We start from the raw sequence: 15,161 nt of genomic DNA, 5'->3' as shown, positions 1-15,161 counted from the left end.
GGTTGAGGAGACGAGCAGACTAGGCCAAGGGCTACGTCCCCGCATGCACCAGGAGCACCTGTATTTTCATATCGTCTCTTCAGTCAGAACTCGCCACAGCTAATACCAAGACTCCGGGGGACAGCAGGTGTCTGAAGACACCAGGCTCTCTCCCCAGAAACGGTTGAGAAGAAGACAGTGTTAAGGAGTTGTGGCAGCTGGAGATTCCAGGGGAGGCTTTCTCATCGGATTAGAAACTGCCCAAATTTCTCAATTCCTGTGCACTGCATGAACAAGTTGAAACTAAAGATGTGGACACAGAAGACAATTTCCTCAGGTCAGCCGGAGGAGCCTTGTCACTGTGGGGATCTACACATGACTCGGTGTCTGCTCACCGCAATCCAACTTGTGCTGTCCGTGTGGTCAGGGTAGCCACGCACGGCTCACTGACCCTGTTCCCAAATTCAAGAGTACTTGCACCCAATCAAAAGCAGAAAGAAAAGAAATGGAAAGTACAATTATATTTTTAGTCTAAAGCTCCTGAAATCTAAGTCACCCCCAGGGTAGCTAAGATTAATTCTCACCTTACCCTAAATGAAACACCCACTGCGGAGATTCTGGTTTTGTTACGTTATAAGACACAATTATAATTCAGGGCAGTATTTAAAGGTTACAATTCAAAAACATGGTAACTTTTTATCATTAGAAAGAGCAGTTGATTTCATTTATCCTAATGTTTCTGCACAGTAAGGAGCTTCCAAACCACTAGTCAGGCCCCAGTTTTTATGCCGAGTGATGGCTTCCAGTATTTTATTCCATTATCAGAATAAAAATTTCATAAAAATATTTGTGTTTAAAAATATTTTTGTATATTAAATATTACATAAACATTTTAGCAGTGTGCTCACTTGGGAGATGGGGTGCCTCTGAGACCAATGATTCAAGTCACTTTGGGTGACTCACTGGGTAATTCTTAGGAGTCACTGAAGAAAACTGTATGTACAACCACGCCTCAAAGGTATCTTTTGATAAGCATAAGGCTGAGTTTTAAGAACATACTGAAGGGGCGCCTGGGTGGCTCAGTGGGTTAAAGCCTCTGCCTTCGGCTCAGGTCATGATCTCAGGGTCCTGGGATCGAGCCCCACATCGGGCTCTCTGCTCAGCAGGGAACCTGCTTCCCCCTCTCTCTGCCTGCCTCTCTGCCTACTTGTGATCTCTGTCAAATAAATAAATAAAATCTTAAAAAAAATACTGAAATTCTCACAAGGTTCTACTTTTTTACTTATTTTAACACAAATTTCAAGTTGCACGGCAATGTTTTGTTCTTCCCTTACTCTGGACGACGCTGTGAACTACCGCAGACTTACGCAACTTGAACTTCTAACTACCTCTAACTACCTACCTTCCAAAATCAATTTTAAAAATCAAAAATCAAATTTATCTTCCTAAAATCCAATCTCTCCTTCCTGGGATTCCTATTCTGAGTGAAAGACGCATCACGGCCATCGGTGCTGGACTCCCGTCTTCCTCATTTTTTACAGATCACTCATGCCAAGTCTGGGGCCGCCTCTAAGTCCTCTCCTCCCCACCCACCCAGCTCCCTCCCTGGCTTTGTTCCACAGGCTCTGTCATCACCCTGCCCAGTCCACCCCTTCTCCGAAACACGGTTCCCACAGTCGAAGCAATCCCACTCGATGACGCCGTTGTCCCGTGCTCTCACCTCTGCCGCCCCAAACTTTGTTCCACTTTCCGTTGAAACTCTAAACACCCATCGAGTTCTGCACAATTTAAGTCTTCCTACAACCGACCGACCCTTCTGAACACTCCCAAGTGCTCTACTCCCTCTTCGCACAGGACTGAGCAGTTTGCCACAGACCAAACTCAACTACGTATGACCTGAGGGCCGAGCTTCCATCTTATTTACCTTAAGAATGAAGAATGTATGTTTAATACGTATTTGACGATTAAAATGCACTGAACTCTTCATCTGATGAGCTATTTTCTAACTCGATCTTTACCAATGAGTCTAAACGCCCCGACAGCAACTGGAGAGCTCCGATGGAATTCAGATTTTTAAAGAAATTTCCATTATAATGGAGACTTGTCAGTAAATAAGTAATAGCCAATAATTCATTTACCCAGAGTTAATTATTAATAAATAAAAATATTAGAGTCTTATTTGAGAGACATGTTAAAATACTCAGCATCATTTATCTTTAAACACTTGGCAGGTTTTGATTAAATACCTGAATTACAAAACCCTCTCCCAGCAACACTAGCAAGCACTGGCAGGCGGAAAGGAAGATGACTTTGGATGTGTTGTTGTCAAGGCCGGGCTGAAGTAGCTGCATTTCTAAAGTTAAAATCCAGAGAAACATTATAAAGTCAAAGAATGTTAGGTTCTCCGTAGAGCCGAAATCCTCTTACTTAAATGCTATGTGTCACAAATATTTAAAAGCATCACAGAGGAAGGAAAGGACCTGGGTTGAAAGAAGCCTAAATTCCTTGAGAGGGACATGCTTTTTCCACATCTGTAACATCACCCAGAACAATGTCTCATGGAGAAGGTGCTCAGGACTTAGTAAAAGACAAAAAGTCAGAAGTGTCCGTTAAAAGAAAGATCCAGTCTTTAAAACAAAACAAAACAAAACAAAACCCAGAGTATTCAAAGAAAAAGAGCAGATATTTCAAGAGTCTATAGTCAAAAACGTAGAACAGAGCAAAGAATTTAATCCCTTTATGATCTTAGAGCTGTGATGGAAAGCCACAGGTCAATATTTCACACCCTGTTACCAACACCATCAATGTAACTTCTTAAGTAATGAGCGTGCAGGAAAGCAGTAATCACACACATCCCATTTTAAGAAGTGTGCCACTCCACGATTCTCCTCTAGTACGTAATGTGGTGGTTTTAGTCATTAGGTAGAGGTGGCTGGTTTCCCTGATAATCCTGAAGTACGTATATGTATATGTATATGTATATTTACACTTAACTACATGTGATGTCATTGGGTAGAATTAAAGCTGTCGGTTGGGAACTGTTAGAGAACATCTCTGGATCACTGGAATTTCCAAAGCAGGATCCAAACTCTGAGATGACGGGCCTAAGACACTTAGATTCAAACCTGGAAGGCGGCTGAAAATCACCCAGAGAAGAATGAAGGACAGCTTCCTTGATACCAGGGATCAAGTTCAGCCTGACAAGTCCGCCGCCACGGCACCAACAGCAGCCACCGACTACTGGCGTATGGGCTCCAGTGCTTGTAAGGAATGAGTCCCAAACGTTCCTGCGATGATACAGCAGACCACGGGCAACCAGGAGATGTTCGCTGGTCTGGTCACTCTCCTGACGTCAGTTACGTCATTCAGGCATGCTAGGGTATCTTTTGGGGGCCAGGGAGCAGCAAACGCGTGATACAACCTCCGAGCACCGAACATGTTGAACAGATCTTTCTTCCTCTTTCAGCCCAACCCCAAGAGCTGTTAGCAGTCCCTCCCTCTCTCCAGTCTGACGGAGGGATAAGCAAATGACCGTACCGCACAAATTACACAACTGTGATGCATGAACACCTCGACCGGGTCATTCTGCCATCATGGTGATCACTCAGGGTCACGGAGAGTGAATTCTGTATTTGTTTTTTGTTCACAGATGGGGTAAGGTGGTTACGGCTGACCGAACACACAATCACAGGCTCCTCCGAAAGCTACAAGAGCGTTCCTGACCCACGGCTCCAAGTTCCAGAATTCACTGCTTGCAACACTGATTTCTGGTGATCCTCTGCCTACCACGACATTACACAGCCACTTAATGAGACCAAGTTGTGTCCATCACACACTATAATGGGAATAATTTGCTATTAATGAGGGCTGTTCTGTGTGCATTAAACACCCTGTCTCATTTAGAATTCTCAACTCTATGAGGTGCGTGTGGATCTACAGATATTAAATAACCGGACCAAGGTCACACGACCAGGCTTCAGATCAGCCTGTCTCCAAGTTCTTAATTATCCACGATGCACAACAACACTTCAAATACATGTATAAGGAGAGAACAGAGCCCAAAACATTGAAATTAGAATGAAAACGTGTTCACTGCATTAACGTTTAAAAAAAAGAAAAAGAAAAACCCTACACACTCCAATGAGTTTTGCTACTCTTGCCAAAATAAAAAAAATTTTTTTTAAAAAAGCAAATAGATTCCAAGTAGTCTATACTTTCACTTATATTTAGAATATGAGCTGGGCTTGAGGATGTAATGAATATATATGTGTGTCTCTCTGTGTATAACACCCACATTATTCAAAAGCTCCCAAAAATGTGAAAAGTTTGTTCCAATCCTTCTTTATTTTGTCTACTTTAAGAATCCTTTGCAATATGCTTATGTAAATACTGATTTTAGCTGCTGTTCTCTGTTCTCAAATCTTCAGCTTATAAATGGATTGGAAAAGTAACAGACCTAAGCAGACATCTTTGGAACACAAAACCAGAAAGATATAAACAAATACAACTGAATCAAAAACAAAGGATTCTTCTTTAAATTCTCTAACATCACAGACTGATAAATGGAAAGAACTGCCAGAAAGTAGAATACACTGGCTGTGGACGGGGTGTACACAGGCACACGTGAGTATGTGTGTGTGTACTCGGGCGGGTGTCTATTTTATTAGCACGCACAACGATCAGCATTTTACCCTAGTTCACTGAAAGTTCTTTAAGAGCATAACCTCTAATTGAAAGGAAATTATGACGTTAGAGTAATGCTGGGGCAAGGGACAGTATTCAAGAAAACACTTCCAGGTCATTAAACCCAACAGGTGAGTGCCCTCAGTTTGCTTAACCCAGCGTTCACACTATGCTTCAATGGCATTAAAAACACAGTGACTTTGCTGGTGCAGTGTCTCCGTCCACACTTCAGAGAGATGCTGAAAAGAAAGACAGGGTCCACATATCACCAGCCCACTTACCTGGTGCTGAGCCTTCATTACAGACACAAGTCGAGGCTAATATCATATCACAGATCATAAAGCACAGTGCAAAAATGTTGACACAAAACTCTTACAAATTGTGAATCTACTATTTCCACTCAGAAGCGTGAAACTCACCAATGCTGATGTTAGGACCTGAAATCAAGTGTTACATGTGGTACTGTTGACATGAAAATTGAAGCGAAGACACTTTTTGATGAGAACTTGGCAATAGTATCAATGGATTTTGCACTCTGATAACAGAATAAACCCATTGCTGGAAACACATTCTAAGTAGAGCATTTTTGTCAGCGTTCAGAGCTGACCATGCAAGTGGTACATATCTTTTCCATAAGCTAATAATACTACATGGTTGTTTTTTTTTCGTAAGCAAATTTTTATAAAAGCAAGAGCAATTTTATCAAAGGACAGACTTTTCTACTCCTCCAACACTGTGTGAGTATAAAAATCATTTTAGATTCGTAACTGCAGACTCTTTCCTCATTAAGAATATATTATTAAAGAATAAAAAAGATACCCTCCTAGAATTAGAAAAACAAGTGACAAAAAGTATAATAAAATTTTTGGCATTTCTACAGATGACTTTTTTCTATCAGGGTTATCATACTGAGAATAAAAAAAAAAAATACTAGAATGTTCAGTCCCGAAGTGATCAAGGGCTAAGTTGGTGGTTTGGGCCTCCTTCTACTGAAGAAAGCCAAGAGGCATAATTTAGCTTTTGGACAGAGAACAGACACTGGCAGCCTCCAGATTTTACTCCCAGCATCTCAACCCACATCCAGCCTGGTGTGAAGACACGGCAGATGGACTACTTCTGTTATTGCGACTGCTTCAGCATCCTGCGTGTTTCTGGAAGCATGAATATTCAGCCACAATAAGGAGCAAGCATAAGCGTGCTGACTGTATTAAGCAGGTACCAAAAATCTTTATCCTTATCCTTTTTCTCCTCATTAGCATAAGATTAAGATAAAAAAAATCAACACTTAGAATATGCTACTTCTGCCAAGCTTGGAAAGACTTATCATTCAACGAAATGGTGCTGGTTTTCATATATTTAATGTAAATGGATGAAGAGAACCGTGTGGGCACAAGAAAACCAGCGTAATTAGCATCTTAGAGGAAAGAAATTTAAAGGCAACTAAACTGAATCAGTAATTATTTTCCACTTTGTTTTATTTTCCTGATTTCATTATTTTCTCAGAAAATGCTGAGCGGGCATCAGAGGATCAGTGTTCGTCACTGAGAACACCAATCAGATCCCTTTAAAGACCCCAGAAAAGCTCCACAGGGGCGTGTTTTCCTCTTGTGTACATAATGCCTGTTGGTAACTCTTTTCTATTTAGATCTGGAAAAAGATTACTCAATCCAGAAAGGGTAATTTTGCTATAAATGAAAGAAATGAAGTAACAATTTCTCCGTGAGAAAATTACCTATGACATGATCCCTGAGGATTGACAGCATCCCAACCCCTCTGGAAGGACTGAGAAATGTCGGGAAATAAAATAATACCCGTGCATTTGCTGGGACGTGGGCTTCCATGGCTGCTCAGAGGAACTGTAAAGGCCACATGCACAGACCATAAGGGAAAAATCCATTAAAACACCACCTTTCATTAAAAAAAAAAAAAAAAAAAAAAAAAAATTTTAAAGGCAATTCACTGTAGCTGTGGGAAAGATCTTTAAGAGATCTTGAAAGTGAATCAAAAGCTCCACGCTGAATCTGAATTCCATCCTCATGTCACCTGTCACTGAAAGAACAGTGACGGAGGAAAGGTGGCCAGACCCATCAGTTCTCCGTCGCCCTGGGAACCACACCTCCATCTCCCACTGACTTAGACCCCAGGGCCCTACAGCTTATGTCTTTTAAAAATCAAAGAACCCTAATGAAAGGATGGGTAGCACTCTGCTCTTTAGGACTGAGAGAGGATTTCTTCCATTTTTTTTTCTTTTCACATCCTCATGAGCAAACGTCACAGAAGGAAATCAAGGCCGACGCAAGCACACGTGGGGAAGTCGGGACCAACTTACGAAGTAGCCTGTTCCCAAGCTGGAGGGAGCTGAACTCTGCAATAAAGCAAAAAGAGAAAGTGGCAAATCAGCAACGGTTTTTAACGCGTTCCCATCCGCGCAGCTCATTACCAGCCCTTTGTGGGTTTTCATCGCTACATCACGCCACGGGCGTGCGCCGCTCCTTGTCATCTGCTACGATGCAAACACCGTGTTGGCTTAATTTCCCCCTTTACGTCTCTCAGCAACTCAGAGATGCTAACGTGCTGTTTACCGAATTCCGAGCTTCTGCGGTGGACGTAATTGCCAATTTATTTGACAGGCAGCTGGGTAATGAATTAATGATGGCATTTCGCCCCGCGCTGAGACTAAACAGACACGCATCAGCCTACCTCCCCAACTCGCTGACATTCAAGGCCCGGGTCTCAAGCTACTCGGTTTTGTGGCCGCAAAGGGGCAGGCAAGAGGAAAAAGTCCAGACCGAGTTGAAAATAAAAGCCCAGTGGGTTTGGATGACTTTTCCAGTGCATGACCTACTTGCCAGTATATTCCCGAAAGGCCCCAGTTAGTACACACAGAGCGCTTTTCAAAAAGGAGACATTTTGTAAACATAATTAGTAGAATAAAATGCAAGGAATGTGAGGGTGAGGGGAAGCGGTGAAAAGCACCGTTTTCCCACCGGTTTTAGTCTAAGAATGACCAACTCAGGGCACCCCCACCGGTCTTAGTCTAAGAATGACCAACTCAGGGCACCCCCACCGGTCTTAGTCTAAGAATGACCAACTCAGGGCACCCCCACCGGTCTTAGTCTAAGAATGACCAACTCAGGGCACCCCCACCGGTTTTAGTCTAAGAATGATCAACTCAGGGCACCACGCTTCTGACACTGGGAAAACTAAAACAAAATAAATAAAATTCTGAAAGGTTTGCAGGGCATCACTCCTTTAGGCAAAGAGGCCAAAAATAGAACTTGGTTTTTGTTTTAAACTTGTCCGTGATCCAAGCTTGTTTGTACCTCTCTTTTCTTCCTAAAACCTGTCATTACAATTTTTTTTTTTTTTTTTTTAATTTCTAGTCTCCTTTCCATGAACGAGAAAGTCCTCAAATAAGCTTACACACAGAGGATGCTAGTTAGTGCCAGGGCGGTCTTCTGGTCTCAGTGCGGTGTCCTCGAACCTGCAAGGCCCTCTGCCTGACTAGCCTCATCAGGTACGACACCTTCCCTGGGGGGGCTGACATCCGTCCCCGCGCGCTGGTTCCTCCCTTCCCCTCTGGCTCGCCCACCCGAGTGTCCCTTCCCTGTTTTGCAACTACCCGGAGCAGGGACCACCCCGACGTCATCATCCCTGCCTCTCCAGCACGCAGGACAACGCTGTGCACGCGAGATGCCTGGAACAAGTATTTGCTGAATTAATGTACGAATCCATGAGAGGTTGGATTGCACGGGGGGAGAAAAACGATCAGGTGAATTTAGCATCTCCGGAAATACAGTAGATGGGAATTTTCTTGATTTTGAACTGTTTTCTGAGCGGGAACGACGGTGCTTGAGCTCGAACGGCGTCCGCATCAGGTAGGACAGTCCGCTCCAGGGCTCCTAAATGCACTTCCCAGAGCAAAACTTCACTCGGTGTTTGGGAGAGGCTCAGAGCGAAGGACAACAGATGTGCGATCTTGCACACTGGACTTAGTTCAAAAAGATCTCGCTGCATTCTTGATCCCATAAATGGTGTGTAGGGAGATCACAGTAGCCATGGAGACGGCTTCTCGGGGCGGTGATTAGCCATGTGACAGCATCACCTGTTTTCGGCACCCACAGCCCTCCACGGAATAGAGGAAGGAAAAAGCCAACTTAGGTCTCCACCACCCTGGAGCCACGCCCCCGGGAGATAAACTCATTTTAGGATGAATTACTCAGAAAGAACACGGGCACTTGTTTATTTCAGGGTTGTTTTTTCCCCCCCTCCTTCCTGCAAATGTATTTTATCCAGAAGCAGAAGTCCCCCTCCAGACCCACCTCCCCACCCCCACAAACATATCATCTTATTGTATACCAAAGAAAATTACATCCTTCAGGTCTGGGGAAGCTCTGTGACACTCATTTTGCATATATATTGTGCATTACTCAAGGGCTAGGTGGAGAAGAGGGCTTTGTTGTGCGTATTTGTTCTGGCTACTGTTTATGCAGGTCCGACTGAATGAGGGAACAGTGGGTATCATTTCAATTTCTGATGTCAACATCAAATTACTTATTTAATTTCATGCCTGGCGAAGCATTGTATAGCTACACGCAGAATCATTTCACTTCATTTGTTATGCTGTGTTTTCGTGGCGATTGGCTTGCCTTCCAACTGACAGCTTTAATTACGACATGAATTTGATTGCACTGCCGAGGAATTAACATAATGCAACAAAGCATTTAAGCACCCGCCTTATAACACCCCCCCCCCCACAGACACATGAAAGAGCGCAGACACTGTATCCTCACGTACACTCCAAGTCCATTAGACTTTCAGTATTCGCTAGAAAGCACAGAGAACCTCATGGTCAGAGGCTACCCACACTTCTCAACCCACCATACTTCTTTTTCTAAAGAGGAAAAAGTTGGGGGCATGAAGCTATGATTTCTAGATTTGGGGAGAAGAAAAAAAAACTCTGAAAAAATCCTCCTAATCTACTTTGCTGAACATCCACAGCACTGACATTTCTTCCCTTCTTACTCCTTCTCCACCCTATTTTTCTTGGCTACTTGCCAGCTCCCTTCAATCATCACTGGAAAATCTGAACAGAAATCACATCTCTGAAAGAGGTACCTCCTCGCCCATTCTTCAGCCTCAAGAATGTGGCTATGGCCTTGTATTCACTGGGACACGATCCCTGGTCACCAACACGATCTCCACCAGATCTTCTATTATGCAGATGATACAAGTTCTGAGACTAGCCACAGGGCAGGGGTCAGGGCTTACTGATAGCCCCTGATGCAAACCACATGCCTTAGGACTTGGTAGCCAAAAGGCCCAGAAGAGCCTCAATCATGAATACCTAATCTAAGTTTGTATCTGAATATAGATGCAAATAGTGGGCAGTATTAATCTTTCTTCCAAGTCAGAAAATCATGAACACCTGAAGCCATGATTATGCTGTAGAAATGTCTAGAAACAGCTTTTCTATAGTTTGAAATGTGTTACGTTAGCTAAGTTACAGAACCAATTTCTCACATAGGAAAGAAAAACACACCAAGAGGTAAAAGGCCTAGGAAAGCAAAGAAATGGTGATGCCCTGACCACTGAACCATTTGATAAAATCAAGTTCATTTCAACTTTCCATGTTGCCCCCGGTCAACATCTAAGGAGAAGGTTTCCTTCTGGTTTCCTGTTTCTTTCCTTCTTTCCTTTTTTTTGCTACAGAAAGAAGACAGATTCTGTCTAAACTATACAGCCGAGATTGCCATAGAATCTAAAAAAGATGAGGAGTTAAAATGAGGCTTGAAAACCAGAGATGTTTTTAAAAAGTACGCAACAAACCAAAGTGTCCTCGGATTCAAAAGCATTTGAAATAATACCATACCCCCATGTTTAGGCAAATACTTCCTTTGAATCATGGAAAAGGCTTCATTCTTGCTTTCTCAAATGGCAGAGATGCCATTTCATTCATATTTTCAATGCACCAGGTAGAAACGAGATGCAGAAGGAGACAGAAAACAGAGCAAGAGAAAGTGTTTAGCAGTGAGAAGGCGAGAATCTGAGGAAAAGCCAGCCTGCTCGCTATCTGATATGCAATTTCGGGGCTCATTATAAGCGATCTCCTATCTCACGTGGTTTTTCCATTCTGCTGGGTTCTCTCTCCCCCTTTTTTTGTAGGTTCGGCCACTGCTCCAGCAATCTCTGCAAATTACCCGCCTCGATCTCATTATGTTGCAAAGGAGAGCTCTCCTGTAAACACACCGCCTCCATCGCCAAGCCACACGGGCTGCGGGGACAGTCATGGCATGCACAGTGGAAAGACATTTTCCGGGAGCTAGAAGGTTGCTGCTGACATTCAAGTGTGCAAGCGGACATTCATTAAACGCTCATTCTACTCTTCCTCGCTGCTCCCCACCTGACTTTCTTTCCATCTCTGTCACTAAGCTATCATGGAAGCTGCTCATTAAACTCATGATGTTAGCATTTCTGTGTTAACAGCTTACCTACAACAAGGGATTTCAAAATTCATTATCCATCTAAAATCGGTGCGCTCCTTTCCTTAGACATCCATACAGAGAGGCCACGGCTACAATCATCGCTCCTTGAGTATGGGAGGATGTGTACTTCAACCCTAAGAGGAGGATATATGCTCTGACCCCAGGGTTAATTTAAGTAGAATATTTAAAAATTGTTCCACAACACCAATCGTGTCTAATATCTTGGCCTACCCACCTTCCTGTTAGGATTTTCTCTCTTGGGAGTAAAAACCAGAGGATCGTACCAATAATCACACAGCCAAGCACATTTCTAGGAAAGGTCACAAAGCAAGCTCATTCATGGGTTTTCTGGTGCATTTTGAGAAACAATGACAATTAAAAAAAACTTGAAATCTCAATCCTAGGAAATGTGCCTTGGAGACAGGATTACTAAAAGCTAATAAAGACACAAACTGTATTTGAATGGGAATTACTACCAGGGGGACTCAAGTAAAAACAGGCCAACAATTAAAAACAGAAATACCATCTCATCTGTTCCACTCCTGCATTTACCCAAAGAAAACAAAAACACTAATTTGAAAAGATATCTGTACCCCTGGGATTACTGTAGCATTATTTATAATAGCCAAGATACAGGAGCAACCCAAGTCCCTCCACAGATGAACGGATAAAGAAAACGTGGTTAAGGTTTCAATGAAGTATTACTTAGTCACGAAGAATGTGATCTTGCCATTTGTGACAACATGGATAAACCTAGGTTTTAAGCTAAATGAAGTAAGTCTGAGAAAGACAAACATCCTAAGATATCTCTTATTTGGAATCTAAAAAAATAGAACAAAAGAACAAACAAACAAGAAAACAGACCCTGAAATGCAGAGAACAAAGCGGTGGCTGTCCGAGGAAAGGTGGGCAGGGCAGAATAGGTAATGGGGATCAGGAGGCACAAACTTCCAGTTATTAAATGAATAAGTCATGGAGGAGAAAAGTACAGCACAGGAACTCGAGTCAGTAAGGCTGTCATGATGCTGTATGGTGACAGACGGCAACACTACCGTGGTGAGGACTGCATGTTCACCAGGTCACCAAGTCAAGAGAATCATCAAGTCAATATGCTGAACATCAGAAACCAATGTAACTCTGTACATTAATCATCCTTCAAAAAATTCTACAGATAAGAAACAAAGATATAATAAAATTATCTTTTCAATGGAGAATTTTTATAAATCCATACCACAAGGTTAAAAGAGTGGAAATTTTAGGGAACATGAAGGCTAGTGTAGGTGATACTAAGGGAAAGGATTTGCTTTCCTTTTTTTGTTTGTCATCACTCTTGTTAGTGATTGCTTTTGTGCTTAATAAGCAGAAGACGTGATTTTAAAAGCTGGGGGGGACAGCATGAAGAAAGCATCAGGTATGGAAATGGACCCTTCTGTCTTCGATTTTCAACCCCCTGTTCCAACCCACTTCACCTGGTCACCAGCTCTCATCTATACTCAGTCCTTTCCGGCTTCTTTCCCTCACTGCATTCTTGGTCTTACCTTTGTCTGTTGTTTTAAATAAAGAGCAAATAAACATTTTTAAAATAAAATTATAACAACACTCTTTTTAACATCATCCAGTGGCTTAAAAATGTGTAGTGGGTTCAACATTCTAAGAGTGTTCCCCCATATTCATATCCACCAGGACGCTCAGAACATTGACTCTAAGAGTTAATTTTATGTGCCACCTTGACGAGGCCCCTGGTTACCCAAATATCCAGTCAAACATTATGTTGGGCATTACTGTGAAGGTGTTTTTGTACAAGTTGAACATCCACTGACAGAGCTCATAAAGCATACTGCCTTTCCTAACGTAGGCGAGCTTCATCCGAACAGAACAGAAACAGAACGAAAGAATGACCATCGTCAGAGTAAGGGGAATTCTTCTGACTGTACATGAGCTGGGAGGGCGGCTTCACCCCTGCTTTTAGACTTCAACAAAACATACATTCCTCCTGAGTCTCAAGCCATCCAGCCTAGGGACTGGAGTTACACCCTCAGTTCTCCTGGTGATCAGGCCTTTGGACTGAGACTAGAACGAGCCACAGACGCCCCTGGGTTTCCAGGCTTCTGACCACAGATCTTGAGACTCATAAGCCTCCGTAACTGTACACGATTCTACACCCTACTGGCTCAGTCTCTCTTGAGGACCCTGACTGATATGACATCATATCACAACCCTGACTCATATGATGACATTATCAGCAATACGTGCTGGAGAAGCGAGCACTACCATGAACTTCTTTGGAAAAAGGGTCTTTGCAGATATGATGAAGTTGAGGTCATACCAGATCAAGGTGGTTTCCAAATCCAGGGACAACTATACTCCAAGAAGAAGAGAGGACAACGCAGAGAGACACTGAGCAGAAGGCCGGGTGGGGACAGGCGCAGACACTGGAGTGCGGTAACTGTAAGCCAAGGAAGGCCAGATTCCCCCAGAGGCGAGGTGAGGAATGGAAGGATCCTTCCTGGAGCTTCCAGAGGGATCATAGCCCTGCTGACACCCTTAATGTTGGAATCTTAGCCTCAAAACCTGTAGTCCTCGATTACAGCGGCCCAAGAGACCAATGACACGCTTGGCCTCCTTACCAGGCACTAGGAGGTCTCATGTGATCAGGCCTGGTGCTCAGTCTCTAGACCCAGTCACACTGGCCTCTTTTCTTTCCCACAAACATGTCGCGCTTTTCCTGACTCGCTCTGGACCTTGTTGCTCCCATCACCCAGGATGCTGTTCCCACAGCTCTTCATGGGGCTGCCACCATTTTGTGAGGCAGGCTTCAGTTCAAATGGCATCTATAGAAAGGCCTCGTTCCGCCACCCTGCTTCAAGGGGCCCATTCCACCCCTCATCACTGTTTTGTTTTCCTCATAAAACGCACTGTCTCAGAAAGTTCTCCTGTTTGCTCACAGCTCTGCCGTCTGCCTCCCACCACAGAACGGGAGCCTCCTGAGGACGGAGACTCCATCGTGCTCCTCAGTCAACCTCAAGTGCACGGAGCTACGCCTGACACATTCAAGATATCTGGTAGATGTTTCTGGATGATCTAACTGCTGACACACCCAGGGAAACACATGAATGTATGTTTCTGGAACAGAAAAGGGCAGGAACAAGCTGTCAGAGAAAAGGGAAATCTAACACAAACTCTGAAAAGGGAGAGAAGAGAAGACACAGAAAGCAGGACTAAGTTGCAGGACTTGAATTGGCCAGATTTTCTTCTAACTACAGGGGAACTCATGGGTGGTGTGGCCCGTGTCTGCTGCTTCTTTCTTAGCAGCAAGTCACCCTGCATTGGAGTAAAATCTCCTTAAAGATCGGGCGGGAGAGTGGGAAGGACGGAGGCAAAGACACACGCTGCGTGGACGGACGAGCGACCGCACAGGGGGACCGACAGACCTGGGGCGTCCAGGGTAGCTGAAAACAATGCAGGAAGAAGCGCCTCAATTATGATGCTAAATGGTGCACATGACTTCAACAATCAGGTTAGAGAACGGTTTAGCACAACACTTACTAGAATTCAATCCCTTCGCATGATTTCCTGAAATGTTTTGATTCCTTCAAGGTCTCAAACCCTTAAAAAGTATTAAATATTTTTCTCCCTTCTCATAACCAAAAACCTGACCCAAAGAACCGTTCAGAGAAAGGAGCCATATCCACATACGCATTTCAATAAAGCATTAAAGCAGTTTACTTCCACAGGATGGTGGGAAGAATTTGCTGGAGAAAGTGACACTGGAGCAGAAGGAAAAGAGAAAGAAAGGGAGAGAGAAAGAAAAAGGATTACAAAGGAAAAACCAAAGGTAGGAAGAGTAGAAAGTGCATGCTAATTAAGAAAGAAAAAAAAATGGTGGATCAGAGGGACCAAGCAGAAGGTACGAAGATGGGCAAGTAGAGGGAGGGGGGACGATGAAGGGGAAGCTTCAGACTTCCCTGTGGAGGGCTCCACAGACTACCCTCGCGAGCGTGGACCCAGTCCAAG

At 43.6% G+C, this 15,161-nt stretch overlaps 1 protein-coding gene across 9 annotated transcripts in view; it reads right to left on the bottom strand.

Moving 5' to 3' along the window:
* AUTS2 (activator of transcription and developmental regulator AUTS2) overlaps positions 1-15,161 on the bottom strand; it is a 1,075,180-nt gene that overhangs the window by 569,152 nt on the left and 490,867 nt on the right. For all 9 annotated transcript variants that reach the window (XM_032328510.1, XM_032328513.1, XM_032328512.1 and 6 more), the window contains one exon: positions 6,992-7,027. In XM_032328510.1, coding sequence (XP_032184401.1) covers positions 6,992-7,027 — 36 coding nt within the window. The remainder of the gene's footprint in view (positions 1-6,991; positions 7,028-15,161) is intronic.

The sequence above is a fragment of the Mustela erminea genome, chromosome 20 (genome assembly GCF_009829155.1).
Source record: "Mustela erminea isolate mMusErm1 chromosome 20, mMusErm1.Pri, whole genome shotgun sequence".
NCBI classification, from domain to species: Eukaryota; Metazoa; Chordata; class Mammalia; order Carnivora; family Mustelidae; genus Mustela; species Mustela erminea.
This window is presented reverse-complemented; position numbering and strand designations above follow the sequence as displayed.